Genomic DNA, 14,156 nt, shown 5'->3' on the forward strand with positions numbered 1-14,156 from the left:
TTGCTCAGCTTTCAAAGTATACCTTTCCCACCTCAGAGAGATGTGTTGCCTTGCTCCTTTCTTGTGCAAAGAAGATTGAAGTATTGTTCTCACTGGGGATGTTTTATAATTAGATCTAATTCCTCCTCAGCTTTCTAAAAGTAGCTACATGTAGATCAGAAGAGGGGCGTTTTTCTTCCTACCTGGCCTTGTCCCAAATGCTGTGTCTCTGCTTGAGTGGGAAATAGTGCTGGAGAATCTTTTAATGAATCTTTTGTCTGTTGGTAGAAACCTCTGTGTAAGTAGTTGAAATGTTCATTTTAGCATTGTCCTACCACCCCCATCCAGCCGCCCCAAAAAGTGTCTTATTTATTCTTGTATGATAATATTCTAACTATTAAGAAGGGTAGCAGACATACTCTAAACAGCTGGTTTCATATCACAGAGTAGTTCCCACACCTGTACCTGAGCTGCGGTTCCTTTAAAGAACCTTCTGGTGGGATACTTACATCAAGGCACAGTGCACGTTTCCAGGCTTTGATGGCATTTACTGTCTGGTGACTACAGTGCAAAGCTGTGTTGCAGGCTGAATAGTTCCTGTGGTATTCCCCAAATGTTGGAAGCATTGAAGTCACTTCCATCAGCCAGTATTGCTTTTTGTCTGTACTATAGGCAGATTACTTCAGTATGATGGAACTACGCCCTTTGACAGTTCAGTGGAAATGTAAGTGAGGTGATTTTTCTTCTGCCAAGCTAATGTAAGGATTTGCTCAGTGCTACCAAAACTACACACACAGTAGGCTACAGTTAAATGACAAATTCGCTGACCTTATCTGCAGTTACAACCAACTCTAAAACTTATATATATGTTTTTATTCTGTCAATTACAGTATTGAAGTTTGCCTTAGATGTGTTTGTAAGTTCTGGCTTGTATTCAAAACCCCTTTCAGAGAAACATTAGTGAGCACTGATGTTTGAACCAGCTCATTTGCTTCAAGATGAAGGTGCCTTTTGGATTTTGAATATATTTTGAATTTAGATAGTCAGAATAACTGTAGGTACAGGATGGTCTAAATGAGTGTTAACATTGTTCTACATTGTCATGCTAGAGGTAATAGAATTCACCACCTATCCTGTGAGCAATTTGGTGCTTCAGGTAGCCCAAAGTTCTGCTTTGACTAGCCACAGTTCAGCTGTGGTAGAGCAAACAGAATAGCAATCAGAATATATATGATACATTAAATAAATCAACCTGTTATGATAGGTTATGTTGAACATAAAATGCAATAGCCCTAGCATAGTCTTAACTTGTTATTAATTTTTTAAAAAATTCTATTGATGTAGAAGATGATAGGGACTTAAAAGGCTGAGGTGAGTGATAGATCCTGTGCAGCTTGTGGCTGCCTGCCTAAATCCGTGTGTATCCACAGTGGTACTCCTTCCAGCTGTGTCAAAATTAAACCACTGATATATTTGACTCGTTTGGGGAGTAAGAAAATACCACGCAGATTCAGTTGTTTCCAGGTTGTAGTTGGTTGCCTCAGGTTTTTCAGTCCTTTGTGGCCTGTGCCTGTAATTCTGTCCCTTCAAGTTCTTCAAAACATGACCAAGATAATCTTGGCTCATGTTCCTGACTGCTGAGTGAAGCTTCTTCACTTACTATTTTTCTGTCAAACTGAACATAAGCTCTTTATCTCACATCCTTCACTGATTTGCTGACACTGCCATTCTTGTAATGCATCTGCTACTCCTACTGACTGCAGGTCTGGCTTTGTTGTGCTGCAGAACTTTGTGAACCCAGTTGAAAGCTTCTAAAACTCCCAAAAATCATAACTTCAGAATTTTTATCTTGAGAAGGGGAGGCATTGTAGTTACTTGTGCATGTCAGGTTAAAGTGTCTCTGCATCTTGTCTCCCATTAGCTGATCTGTTCTCATTGCAAATTGTAATCTTCCATTTTTCATAGCCTCCTTGAAGTAAAGATCAGGTTTGCAGGTTTCTCTGCAGTACTTAGGATCATGTAGCCCAGCATGGTTATGGACATAAAGTGCCATTTCTGGTATAGAAGTTGAGCAGGTGCTCTTAAGTAGAGGTTGTATGTCAGATTGAGCTGCTTCGGTAGAGAGCAAGTTTTGCTTTTGTTGCCACATTGGCAATGAGAAGACTGGTGCCTATGGGAAACCATCTGGGCTGGTGTTCCCTGCCCATGTTCTCCTGGTATGTGCCAGGTCATTTTCTCTCTGATGTTTCTGATACCATCATTATTGAGACATGCGTGATATATATCAGTGAATACATGACAAACTAGTTAAAATATCACAACAGAACCACAGACTGTATTATTTTATAACTATTCAATTTGAAGGAACGTTGCCATGTTTAGTTACATCTCTCAAATACACCATAGCTGTTTTAACCAATGAGAAATTGCAAGAGAGAGGCTTTCTGGTTTTACATCAAGGTTGAGAGTAGCAGAAGTGTAATCTAAAATGGCCAGTTCCTGCTTTCCAGTGACAGTTCCACAACAGATTACAGTTAATGCATTAGCCATTAATTTGAGGTTTTTGTGTGTAAACAGCATAGCAAAGTTTTGGGTGAGTTCTTTTTTCTTCTTTGTTTTAGGGCATTTGTAACTTTTTCTGGTATTCCTTAGGCTCTTTATATTTGCACTCTTACCTTTTGTGTAGCTCAGCTCTTCTTTCTGCTTACAATCAATATGCCAAATACAAATCTTGAATGTGCTTGTAAAGAATTACTTGTCTGCAAGTTGCAGTTGAGTGGTGCCATGGAGAACATGGTAAGTTGTGGAAGTCCACCATAACTACAGTATTCAAAGGAGTCAAACTTTAGCTCTCAGTTCTTAGATCATTGAAGACATTATGACCAGGAATGTTTGTTTAATGTGTCTGCATTCTTTTGCAGTGATGAATTCTATTAAAATGTTTTGTTTTAAGGAAAGTGCTTAATCAAGTGGTAACAGAGTATTGACAGGTCCTTGGCTATTGAAAGAAAAATAATGGGAGGTTGGGGATTCCAAGGTGAAAAGTTTGTGGTGCCCTGTGAATTCACCCAGCCCCTTGCATTTACCTACTGACTTTCCAGCCACATGATTACAGGGTCACTGTGTATGCAGCCTTTGCTCCCTGAATCAGTAAAAGCTAGTAGAGTTTTTTCAGAGGTTGGATTTTATTTGTGATTTCAGATAAAATCAGAGCCCTAAATTTATTGCTGTTGATTTGTAACCTGTTTGCTGTATAATACAGATGAGTAACTGCCTTTTTTCCCTTTAGCTTATTCAAGGTTTTCTTGTTTCCGTCTCATGCTCTTCAACCTACACAGGGAAAAGTAAACCAAAGAGCACTGCCTTTAGATTTGTAACAGATTGGCTCAACTGAAGTATGGTCTTTGTGGAATGTGACTGGGCCATAATAGTAACCTTTGAAAGCACTGTCTGAAAATAATTCCCTCTTTACTGCCTGATAAATATTTGCAAATACAGTAACATAGTTCTTGTCTAAAAAGTTAAGTTTATTTAAGTATTGCTCCTAATCCCCCAGAAAGCTCAGATTTACAGGTAATAATGAAAACTTTAATTTTCAGAGTTTCTGATGTGTATTTTCTTTGTTTTTCACAGAGACTAATAGACAAGTCCCGAGTAACCTGTGTAAAATGGGTACCAGGTTCGGAAAGCCTTTTCCTAGTAGCTCATTCCAGTGGCAATATGTACTTGTATAACGTGGAGCACACTTGTGGTACCACAGCCCCGCACTACCAGCTACTTAAACAAGGAGAGAGTTTTGCAGTGCATACTTGCAAGAGTAAATCCACAAGAAACCCTCTGCTTAAATGGACAGTAGGTGAGGGGGCCCTGAATGAATTTGCCTTTTCCCCTGATGGGAAGTTCTTGGCGTGTGTGAGCCAGGATGGTTTTCTTCGCGTGTTTAACTTTGATTCAGTGGAATTGCATGGTACAATGAAAAGCTACTTTGGAGGATTGCTATGTGTGTGTTGGAGCCCCGATGGGAAATACATAGTGACAGGCGGAGAGGATGACTTGGTGACAGTTTGGTCTTTCGTGGACTGTCGAGTTATAGCGAGAGGCCACGGACATAAATCGTGGGTCAGTGTTGTTGCGTTTGATCCATATACCACTAGTGTAGAAGAGAGTGACCCGATGGAATTTAGCGGAAGTGATGAGGATTTCCAAGACCTTCATTTTGGCAGAGATCGAGCAAATAGCACGCAATCTAGACTATCCAAAAGGAACTCTACAGACAGTCGTCCAGTAAGTGTTACATACAGATTTGGTTCAGTAGGCCAGGACACACAGCTCTGTTTGTGGGATCTTACAGAAGATATCCTCTTCCCCCACCAACCTCTCTCAAGAGCAAGGACACATACAAATGTCATGAATGCCACAAGTCCACCTGCAGGAAGTGGTGGAACTAACCCAGGAAGTAATGGAAACAGTATCACAACACCTGGAAACTCTGTACCCCCTCCTCTTCCACGGTCAAACAGCCTTCCACACTCTGCAGTCTCAAACGCTGGCAGTAAAAGCAGTGTCATGGATGGTGCCATTGCTTCTGGCGTTAGTAAATTTGCAACCTTATCGCTACACGATCGGAAGGAAAGACACCATGAAAAAGATCACAAGAGAAACCATAGCATGGGACATATATCTAGCAAGAGCAGTGACAAACTGAACCTAGTTACTAAAACCAAAACGGACCCAGCTAAAACTTTGGGAACACCTCTCTGTCCCCGAATGGAAGATGTTCCCTTGTTAGAGCCTCTTATCTGTAAAAAGATAGCACATGAAAGACTGACTGTGTTAATTTTTCTTGAAGACTGTATAGTCACTGCTTGTCAGGAGGGATTTATTTGCACATGGGCAAGGCCTGGTAAAGTGGTAAGTTTTAATCCTTAATGCTGCATCAAAGAACTAGAACTCTGAATAGATAGTTTTCTTGAAATATAATGAATGTTGAATATAAAATTTCTTTATGCTTAATGTAAAAAAAATATCCTCAGAGCCATACTTTTGGATACTGCATGCCATATTTCTGAATGATTTGAAGTGTCTTGGATACAATTATTAAATATAGTTGCCTTCCAGCAGAAGAAATAAATACTGTGCATCTAAACTATTGATCAGTGTTCTTATACTTAAGCATAACCACAATATGGTGAAAGCTATTTATGTAAAAATTGAAGTAAAACCTGTCAAACACTAAAATAATCATAATCCTTCTAATGCTTTCTACAAAATAAGCACTCCCAATGAGAGTAGCTTATGAAAAGCTGCTGCTTCTAAGTCTAATGAGAAACGTGAGCCTCTGAAAAAATGAAAACCAAAGTGTTTTATTCCTCCATACTTCTCTGTGGTGGCCTGCCATTAATGTGAAACCATTTCTTATTAAAACATCAGCCATTTTATGCACAGATTTGTGAGCCCTGTACTGACTGTAGTTTATGCTCTTGAATTGTGAATCAGTATTATCAAGGAACTCTAATTTTAGCCAGGTTTTGATTTATGTATTTAAGTTAGGGATAATCCTGCAAGCTTTCTCTCAGTAGTTTCAGTATTCTGTTCCTGTCAGGTTTGTTAGGCAGTTAAACCACTACAAGCTCGTGTTTTTGATGGCACCTGTTCCATCAGCTGAACCTACATTAGTCTATTACTAGTTTTCACTCTTGATGTTGATGCACTTGAACACCTATATTTTATTTTTCTTCTCTCCAATGTATAGATAGCTAAATTTTGACTGAAGCTGAATGTGGTGATTCTTACATTAAAAAGTACTTTGTGCTACAATAACTCTGCCAGCCAGTAACAGTTCAAAGGAATACAGCTATGAAAACATTTCCAGAGCTGAATTGAGGAAAAGAACCATTATTTTTGTGAAAATTTCTGAAAGGGAATGTAGATTATCACCTGAAGTAAAAGAAATTATCTGGTAATACCCAAATAATGCCATGTTGGGCAGCTTAAATGAAAATCTGTTGTTTGTTAGATTTTAACCATTTGGTTCATAAATCTGACTTTTGAAGTAGAGGTACTGTATATATTTAGATACCACATCTTCATTACTATAAACTCGCAAGTAAAACTCAATAATTTTTCTTAAAATTGTTTGTATAATGTAGGCTTTTTTGAGATCTTACCAAATTTGTCACAATGTAGGTATGCATAAGAATCTGTGTCTGTTCTGCATCTTTATGCATATTTAAGGTTGAATCTAAAAACTTAAAATTGAAAGCTCCTTTATCAGAGAAGGGAGGAAAGTGTTACCTAAAAGTATTTTTTGCCTGAGAACTACAAATCCAGCATTAATTAAAAAAAAAAAAAAAAAGCACTCCCTTAAAACACTAAATTATTTAAAATGTTTGCTCAAAATGAAAGTATTAAAGCAATTATACTTTTGTGACTCAGTGCACTTCACATCTTACTAATTACAGCAGTGCCTCAGATTGCTATTGTGAGCTACATTTTCTTTTTGTACTAAAACTCCTTTGCATACTATTAAACACTACTCTGTCACGTTTATTTTCAGTGGCTGAGGTGGGTTTTGTTAGACTAAGTATAACTTAAATATTTTCGTGTATTGACTTTGATTTGGAATATGACATTTCAAATATTTCAGAGATAAAGTATGCAGTACCAAAAATCAGGATTTATGTATTGGCCAATATGGAAAACTTTAACTACAGGTAAGTAATTTTCATGCTGAAGTTATCACTTTCAAAATTAATATATTGCACACTGATGTAAATGCCATTTTCTTTAGGATGTATTTACTTAGAAATTTTCAAATTAATTTGTTTTTCTGATTTCACTTGCATTTTTAGTGAGCTCACTCTGCTGGTAAAAACTAAATTTTGGTGGCATGTTTACAGGGCTTTGTTAGGAAAATACTTGTGCCAGAAGGACATTATGGGCATCCTTTTTGTTTATAGGAAAGCACTTAATTTTATTTAATGAGAATTGTCAAAGTATAAAACACTCATGGTGATGTCTTTCTTACTGGGTTATATACCATCATTTCTGTTTCACCAGCTGTTTTATCCTAGGATGTCCCATTGTTCTGGGGTTAAAAGTTGCTATTTCTAGTCTTCCTTTGACATATGGCTCCCCAAGTGATCTTAAAGCTCTGTCACTTTTTTGTCTGCCAACTCTATAGAGTGAAAGCTTCTGAATCTTGCTGCTGTTTCCATCATTGCCTCAAAAGGCCTTCATTAAATTGATGCCACTGCCAGCCTAAAGAAAGAATTGGATGGAAAAGCAAAGGAGGCTTGCAGTGTCTAATGTAATTTCCATTGAGCCAGTGCTACATTTCCCTCTCATTTCCAACAGCCATCAAAACATAGGCTGGATAATTGGACAGTGTATGACAAGTTCTGTTTATTTTTCTGGTTTGGCTTGTGCTGCCCTGAGTGGAAAACAAATCCAGAAGTGTCTCTTCAGCCATGATCCCTGTGATAGCTGATAGTCTGTACAATGCTGACAGTGTCCTGACAGTTTGTTTATAAACTTTCCAAATTACTGTTTCGGTGTGTACAAAATCATACCTTGAGCTTCCTCACAGGATGTACCATTCTTGCACTGCACTTCCAGAACTGCTCTGCCAACTCCCAGTCAGTGAAGCGAAGTGAATGGCAAAATTCAATTAGAAACAAGTTGGATGAGGCTCAGGGTTCATTAGTTTCAATTTTTTTATTTTTTTTTTTCCTTTTTGTGAGCTGGTTTCTGTGAGAGAAGGTTCAGGGCGGTCAGAAAAATAGGTTGCCTTAACAAGAGTATGAGCTTTTCTTCTCAACATGGTGACAATTAGCTGTCATCTCTCACCCCTGTCTTTCCCAGGCCCTGATGGGAAGTCTAAATGGGATTACAGAATTGTTGGATTAATCTGGAAATTTAGAAACAGAATTTGGAAGGAACAAAAGTAAACTTCATTTGCTATCTTTATAGCTATGTCAAACTGAATTACAATATCTGCAGAAACAATTAAAAAACCCCAACAAAACCAACCCACAAAACACCAAAGTGGTACTTGGATATGCAAAATAAGTCTTCTCTGAACTCGGTGGTCAGAGTAACTACTTCTGTGATTTCTGTGTTGGACTTTAGAACTGACCACTGTCTGTACAGCGATTCCATTTTATGTGAATGAAAGTCGCTGGTGAGTTCCCTGTGTCAGAAAGCTCAAGGTAAGATTGGCCAGAAGTACCCCCAGGTGAAATGGCAGTGTATAACCTAGCAAGAGAAGCATCCTACCACTTTGTAAAACAAATGCACATGAAATTTATTTATTTGATTTATTGTACAGGAAAAGTTAGACTTAAATTATAACATCCTTGAATTTTCTAGTTAACTACAATTGTAGTACAGTATCATGTTTTAGTATGACTTCTGTTTTAGTGAAAGTACTTACACATTCATGTACTATATTTGAGTGAGACGAGCAGCTATACATACTAATTCTTCCTCAGTGGAAAGGAGCATTTCATCATTACAATTGAAGTTCAATTGCTGGTATTTAAGTACTATCAAATAGATTTCTTTCAACGTGATACGGTATCTGTATAAACTTCAGGGATGATTATAGTTAAACTGAAACACAGCTATACGACTTCAGGTTACCATGCTAAAATTTGAAGCTTTCTGTAATGTGCACAGTAGCAAAGTTGCACATGGCATACCCACATTATCAGGGTAAATTAAACCTAGAGTACACTGGTGTGATATTTATAGCAAGGTATGTGTGTGTGCGCGTGTGTGAGGAGGTGTGACAAGTGGCTCCAGTAAAGCCAGGAGAGATCATAACCCTGTAAAGGCTTTATGATGAGGATATGTCTGGATTAGGAAATAACATGACTTTTACTAAACACTTTCTAGAAAACCCATGTTCTGAATTATCACCTCTTAAAATTTGAGTATGTACCTGGAATGACTGTATTTGTCTGCCCCTTTAACAACATAAAACTACTAAATTCATATTTAAAATGCTGGCCTGCTTATGTTACAATAATAAAATTTGTGTCAGTTAATTTACTGTCAATTTACATGTAAAGATTAAACTATTTTTTCTGCATTTTATGATTCTGTATACTGGAGTTTGTTAAAGATTGACATGTTAGGTGATACTGTACAAAATTGTATTGACTACCTTTAGTGAAAATCAAAAGTAAAATTCATATGTATTTCCTTTTTACACTTCCATCTAATTTCTTGACAACTTGAATAAATTTCATAGAGCCTTTCTAACATGAACTATTGTTAATTTAACTGTTGCAATAATTAAGCTTTAAGAAGTATTGTTGGTATATTTATAATTTTAAGAAGATCATGTTTGTTTCATACTGCTTATTTTTAGCTGTTCTATTGTCACTGTTACAGCTGAAGAACTTTACTAAATACTTGACATTACAAAATAACTTGCTGGGGTTGTCCTCTGTATACTGATGTTAAATAAAAATGTGTGATTGAACTGTAAATGTAGATAACTTTCAATAGTCCTTTCCACATTTGAGTTTTAATTTATCTTGCAGTGCTTAGGTGGTCTTACGTTCTCACACTGTGCTGAACAAATAGCCACAATGAAACTGTTAACTTGCCATGCTTTAAGAAGTTGATCACATCTGTAACCTGCTCTGAGAAAATGTTTCAATTCATCTCAAGACTGTGCAGATGTTTTGATGTTTAAATCTTGATGATAAGGTCATGACTTATGGTAGCTATTTTTTTTAGAGCTAGAGTAACATTAAACAGAATACTTACCAAACCACTTTTCAAACCTTGTTTAAACTCAGATTCAGCAGAACACAGACATGGCTGTATCTAGATTCTCTCTGCACACCTGTCCGGTAGGAGCTGGGGCAGAGTGTCGTCATTCCTTCTAGGACTCTACAGGAGCTCTTTCCTCTGTGGACTCTGGTGCAGGGTATGTTCTTTATTCCAGCTTTAGATCTTGGTGTCTACCTAATGGTTGTTGAATTTACAGCCCTGAGGATATGGTGCATACAAATGATTCAAGCATTTTCTGTCTGGAAAAAAAATAGTCTAGAATGAAACTCATCTGAACTAAAATAAACTAGTCTAAAACTTTGGCTGCAAAATTTCTGGGAGCAAATTTAGGTGAAGATTTCAGATGTTGCCCTTCCATTTGAGGGGTTAGGGATTGTCTCACCTTTGCAGCAGTGATTCTTTGTTAACAAAGAAGGAGCCAAACAAATGCTATTTACTAGTGTTTCAGAGGCATTTTTGTGGAATTTCAGTGTAAAAGTGAGTTACTTCGAGTCCAGTCTGACAGGGAGGACTCTTGTTTGTGTCTTATGCAAAAATACTCTGAAGCTGAAGCAATCATCTTACGTAAACTTGAGAACTTTGTGGTACTTCAAAGGTATTGATTAACCATTGTGACGATCTATACATAGAATATAGATGCATATTTAAGAACAGAGGCTAGTGAAGGAACAAAAATGTAATCTGCTTGAACGCTTCTGGAATATCCAGTTATATCAAATGATGCAAGAACTGGTTATTGACTCTCAATAGTTAGTCATTGTGAGCCTGAAACTTCCACCGGTTTTGTGGTCAGAGAAGATATTTGGCAAAATATGCCTTGAAATGTGAAGGTTTCATTTTACTTGCCTTTAATAATGTTGCACAAACTTGTCAAGGAAATAACTTGCAAGATCATATTATTTTCTGGGTTTTTAAGCTGGATTTTAGGTAGGTGCTGCTCAATCTTAACAAATTCATTTAGCTCCTTTCTTCTGTTAAGACTACAGTCACTTTACAGCTAACTCACATGGGGTTGCCTTAAGTCATATGCTTTTCCCTGAGGTTTTCCCTGGTTTATCTCAATTTCATTATTTTCTAAACTGAAAATTTTACATCTTACTGAATTTTGTAGTTTGAGGAAAGTAGAGAAACAACAGTTTTAAAGCATGTAAGCCCTTACTACTTGAATGAAGCTTAAGGTCCTATTTTTCAAGCCAGGTCAGGTTTCTGCTGGCAAAAGCGTTTTGTGCATTTTCAAGCACCCAGGTAGTTGCATCTTAATTTTTTTTTTCCTCTCTTGGACCTGCGTATCTTCCATTCACCTGGTGCCACTGGACAGATTTTTAGCTACTGATGGTTTTCTGCCAGCCTTGAATTTGGTTGACAGTGACCTCTGTTAAGAGAAAACCCCTTTATATATGCAGAGGAGAAGTTGCAAGTGAAACCCTAAAGGTGCTACAGTCCTGGTGCTACAGATCTGGTGTCAAATGGTTTATGTATTTATACTTTTGTGTAATGTTATCAGAACAGAGAAGAAAAAAGAAAAAGGCAAATGGAATTTAAAAGACCATTTAGTGAACACACAAACTGTGTAAAGACAGGTATCAGCTTTGCTGTATCCCCCTAAATCACATACAAAATATTTCTGTAGCATGTTATATGAATGAACAGCATGTGCTTTCCTTAGCAGTTTCAGTTAGTTAATTTTATTACTCCATGAGAGATTAATATCTAATTTATTGAGCATATGCAGTTCAAAAACCTTTGGTGTTAAACACTTATTCATTTGGATGAGAAACGTGAAGATTTTGTTCATCCAAATCTTAAAACCAATTCAGCTGATTTAACTACAGAATTTTAAACAAATGTGAGAAATCTCACTTTGCTTTTGCCATATTATTGCTCAAACACCATAATGGACCATGGGCTCTTTTCTCAAGCAAAGCTGTTGGTCCAGATTACTTTGTAACCCCAGTTGCCTAATAACCCTAATTACTCCAGGAATATCACAGTTCTGGTCAAGAATAAACTATCCTGGAATATTTTTCAAATAATAATTTCCCATTATTTTATATACTGGCAATAGTACAAATGGTTTAACAAACCAGTAACATTCTTGTATGGGCATTTGTTAATTCAGCCATACATTAATTAGTTTAATTTTATTAGTGAAGTGTACTATGAGACTTCTTTTTTTACATTTAATTGCTTGTTACGTTGGACCCTTTGCTTTATTTTTTCTGCCTTTCAATTTCAAACCAGAAAGTAGAAAGATGAGCAGAATTTGACATGCAGTGTGTTCTGAGTGCCAGTGGAACTGTTTCCCTGAAGGAGACATGCACTTTCTGTATCCTGCTTGCGTGTCCAAACTTGCCATTTATTATCCAGATTAGTGAAATTATGTATGATTGTACCTTTGGCTCCAATTAAATCTCTTCTAATTTAAATTAAGAAAATATTAACTCAGTGTCTACTGTTGACTTTTTGCTTACTTGGTATTGCAGTATCTTCCTGATTTTTTTATTTTTTTATTTATTTTTTAATACAGCAATTACATGCTGATCATTCATAGATTTAGTTTCTCTTCCGAAACCTTATGTTTCATGTCTTTGCAAAAGAGCCCCAGACTTTTGCCTGGATTATATGTGGAATTTTTAAAAATATACCCCTTTCCTCACAACCCCTTAAATGGGGAGGAGGGTTTGTGTTCATGCTGCTGCAGCAAACAGATCCCAGCAATGAGTGCTGTGAACTTCGGGTGCAAATGGCCTTCCTGGTTGTATTTGTCATGGCTTTTCATTCCTACCCAAGCCAGCATATTTTTACCAGATATGCAAAGTCCTTTGTGTTTCAGGAAGTCAGAGAAAGCACGGATAAACAGGATAGCCCTAGCAGCTAGTGCTGAAGCAGCCTGTGTTAAATACTCACAGCACTAATTGACTTAAGAAAAATGACCCCATCCTCTGAAAGCTGCATGGCTCAGCTGTGGAATGTCCTATTAAGATGGCAGATGGGACAGCAGCTCCCTCTCTGAGGTTGGGACGAATATTGCTTTACTAAATTCTTGTCTTGGTTCGCGTAACTCTTCCATTTCCCACACCTGCTAGCCTCATATGCTGACAAAATACTACTGCTAATAAAACACTACATTTATTTACAAAACTTTGAGCAATGTCTTAATTTGTTCCTGTTGCTTGCTCAGTGGGATTTATTTGTGCTTAAGCCTGAAGCTGCTACACCATGCGGCAGAGCTGCAGCTGTTGTAGCTCTGCTCTTCCATGTTTCCTGTCACAGCTGTTAAATGGGCTGACTTGGCTGTTGCTCTAATAATTTGCTGCAGCTTTTGTTCCATCTTTTCCCACCTGATTGACCAGACTGGGTGGTTCTGTCACAGAAAGCACAATACTCTAATGGCTTTCTTCTTTATTTACAGGCAAGAGCTTTTTATATTTTTTCATTGCCTTACCCATCATATTCTTGCGGAGGATGTAATTACGATGTTCCAATCCCATACCCTTTGTATCACAGATGAGACTTAAGTGTGAGTTTGTGAATCAAAGCAGTAACTTTATTTGAGCCCTCACTTGCTTTTCTTAGGTTATTTTCCCATGTCTCCTGTGTTACACCAAACACAACCTTCTGAATAGCCTTGCTTGGAACACTGATACAATGGCAAAATTCTGTAGAATTTTTGTTTTAATCAGGACCCACTGAGAATTCTCCACTTTGGTGAAACATGCCTAAAAAACAAATTCATACTCTTGCTTTTCTTGTATGAACATCTAAGATATCTTCTGAAGTAAAGCACTTGGAAGAACTCACAAACTTTATGGTCTCTCCCCTGGGAGTGAATTTCTGAATGGCATCACAGCCTAGTCCAAGTTTTAAGGCAGTACTTGCATACATTTGTTCCATCTGCATGAGGAAAGGATACTGGTCTTGAGGTTATTTCCACTTTGGTGTTCCTCTGGCTTGCCTGCTCAGAGTTGCAGAATTAATTCAGAGCAAGGACTGAAATACAAGGAATTCCTAGTACTCACTGAAAGCCATCTGCACTGAGCTGCTGGTCTTCAAAGCAGGGAGCATTCACTGCCTCTGAAATGTAACCAGGACTGACTCCTTGTTCCTAGTCTTGGAACTTGCATTCTAGAGTGGCTGGTAATTCACAGGGAATAAGGCTCTGCACTGAATTTCAGTATGTGCTGCCAGTTTCTAGAGGAGTCCTAGGAAAGTAACTCTTTGTTTTGTTTCCCAACAATTGGTTGTGTTACAATGTAAATCCAATGCTAGAATAAGGCTAATTTCTCCTGTATAGGGTGGTTATGAGCCTGCTGAAAAAGACTTGACATTATGCCATCCCTAGAGTTTCCTGTGTGCTTATAAAGCACATA

At 37.6% G+C, this 14,156-nt stretch overlaps 1 protein-coding gene across 11 annotated transcripts in view; it reads left to right on the top strand.

The window, feature by feature from the left end:
* WDR20 (WD repeat domain 20) overlaps positions 1 to 14,156 on the top strand; it is a 46,187-nt gene that overhangs the window by 29,199 nt on the left and 2,832 nt on the right. For 2 of the 11 annotated variants that reach the window (XR_009279557.1, XM_058857190.1), the window contains exons 3-4: positions 3,613 to 4,890; positions 9,792 to 9,922. The exons of 2 other annotated variants lie outside the window; for them this stretch is intronic. Coding sequence is in view for 3 of the 9 variants with exons in the window: in XM_058857190.1 (XP_058713173.1) it covers positions 3,613 to 4,890; positions 9,792 to 9,881 (1,368 nt within the window). In the remaining 6 variants the exon portion in view is untranslated. Of the gene's footprint in view, positions 1 to 3,612; positions 6,693 to 9,791; positions 9,923 to 14,156 lie in introns of those variants that run through there. 7 more of the 11 variants (XR_009279576.1, XM_058857309.1, XR_009279608.1 and 4 more) reach the window with 6 other exon arrangements.

Source organism: Poecile atricapillus, chromosome 1 (genome assembly GCF_030490865.1).
Source record: "Poecile atricapillus isolate bPoeAtr1 chromosome 1, bPoeAtr1.hap1, whole genome shotgun sequence".
NCBI classification, from domain to species: domain Eukaryota; kingdom Metazoa; phylum Chordata; class Aves; order Passeriformes; family Paridae; genus Poecile; species Poecile atricapillus.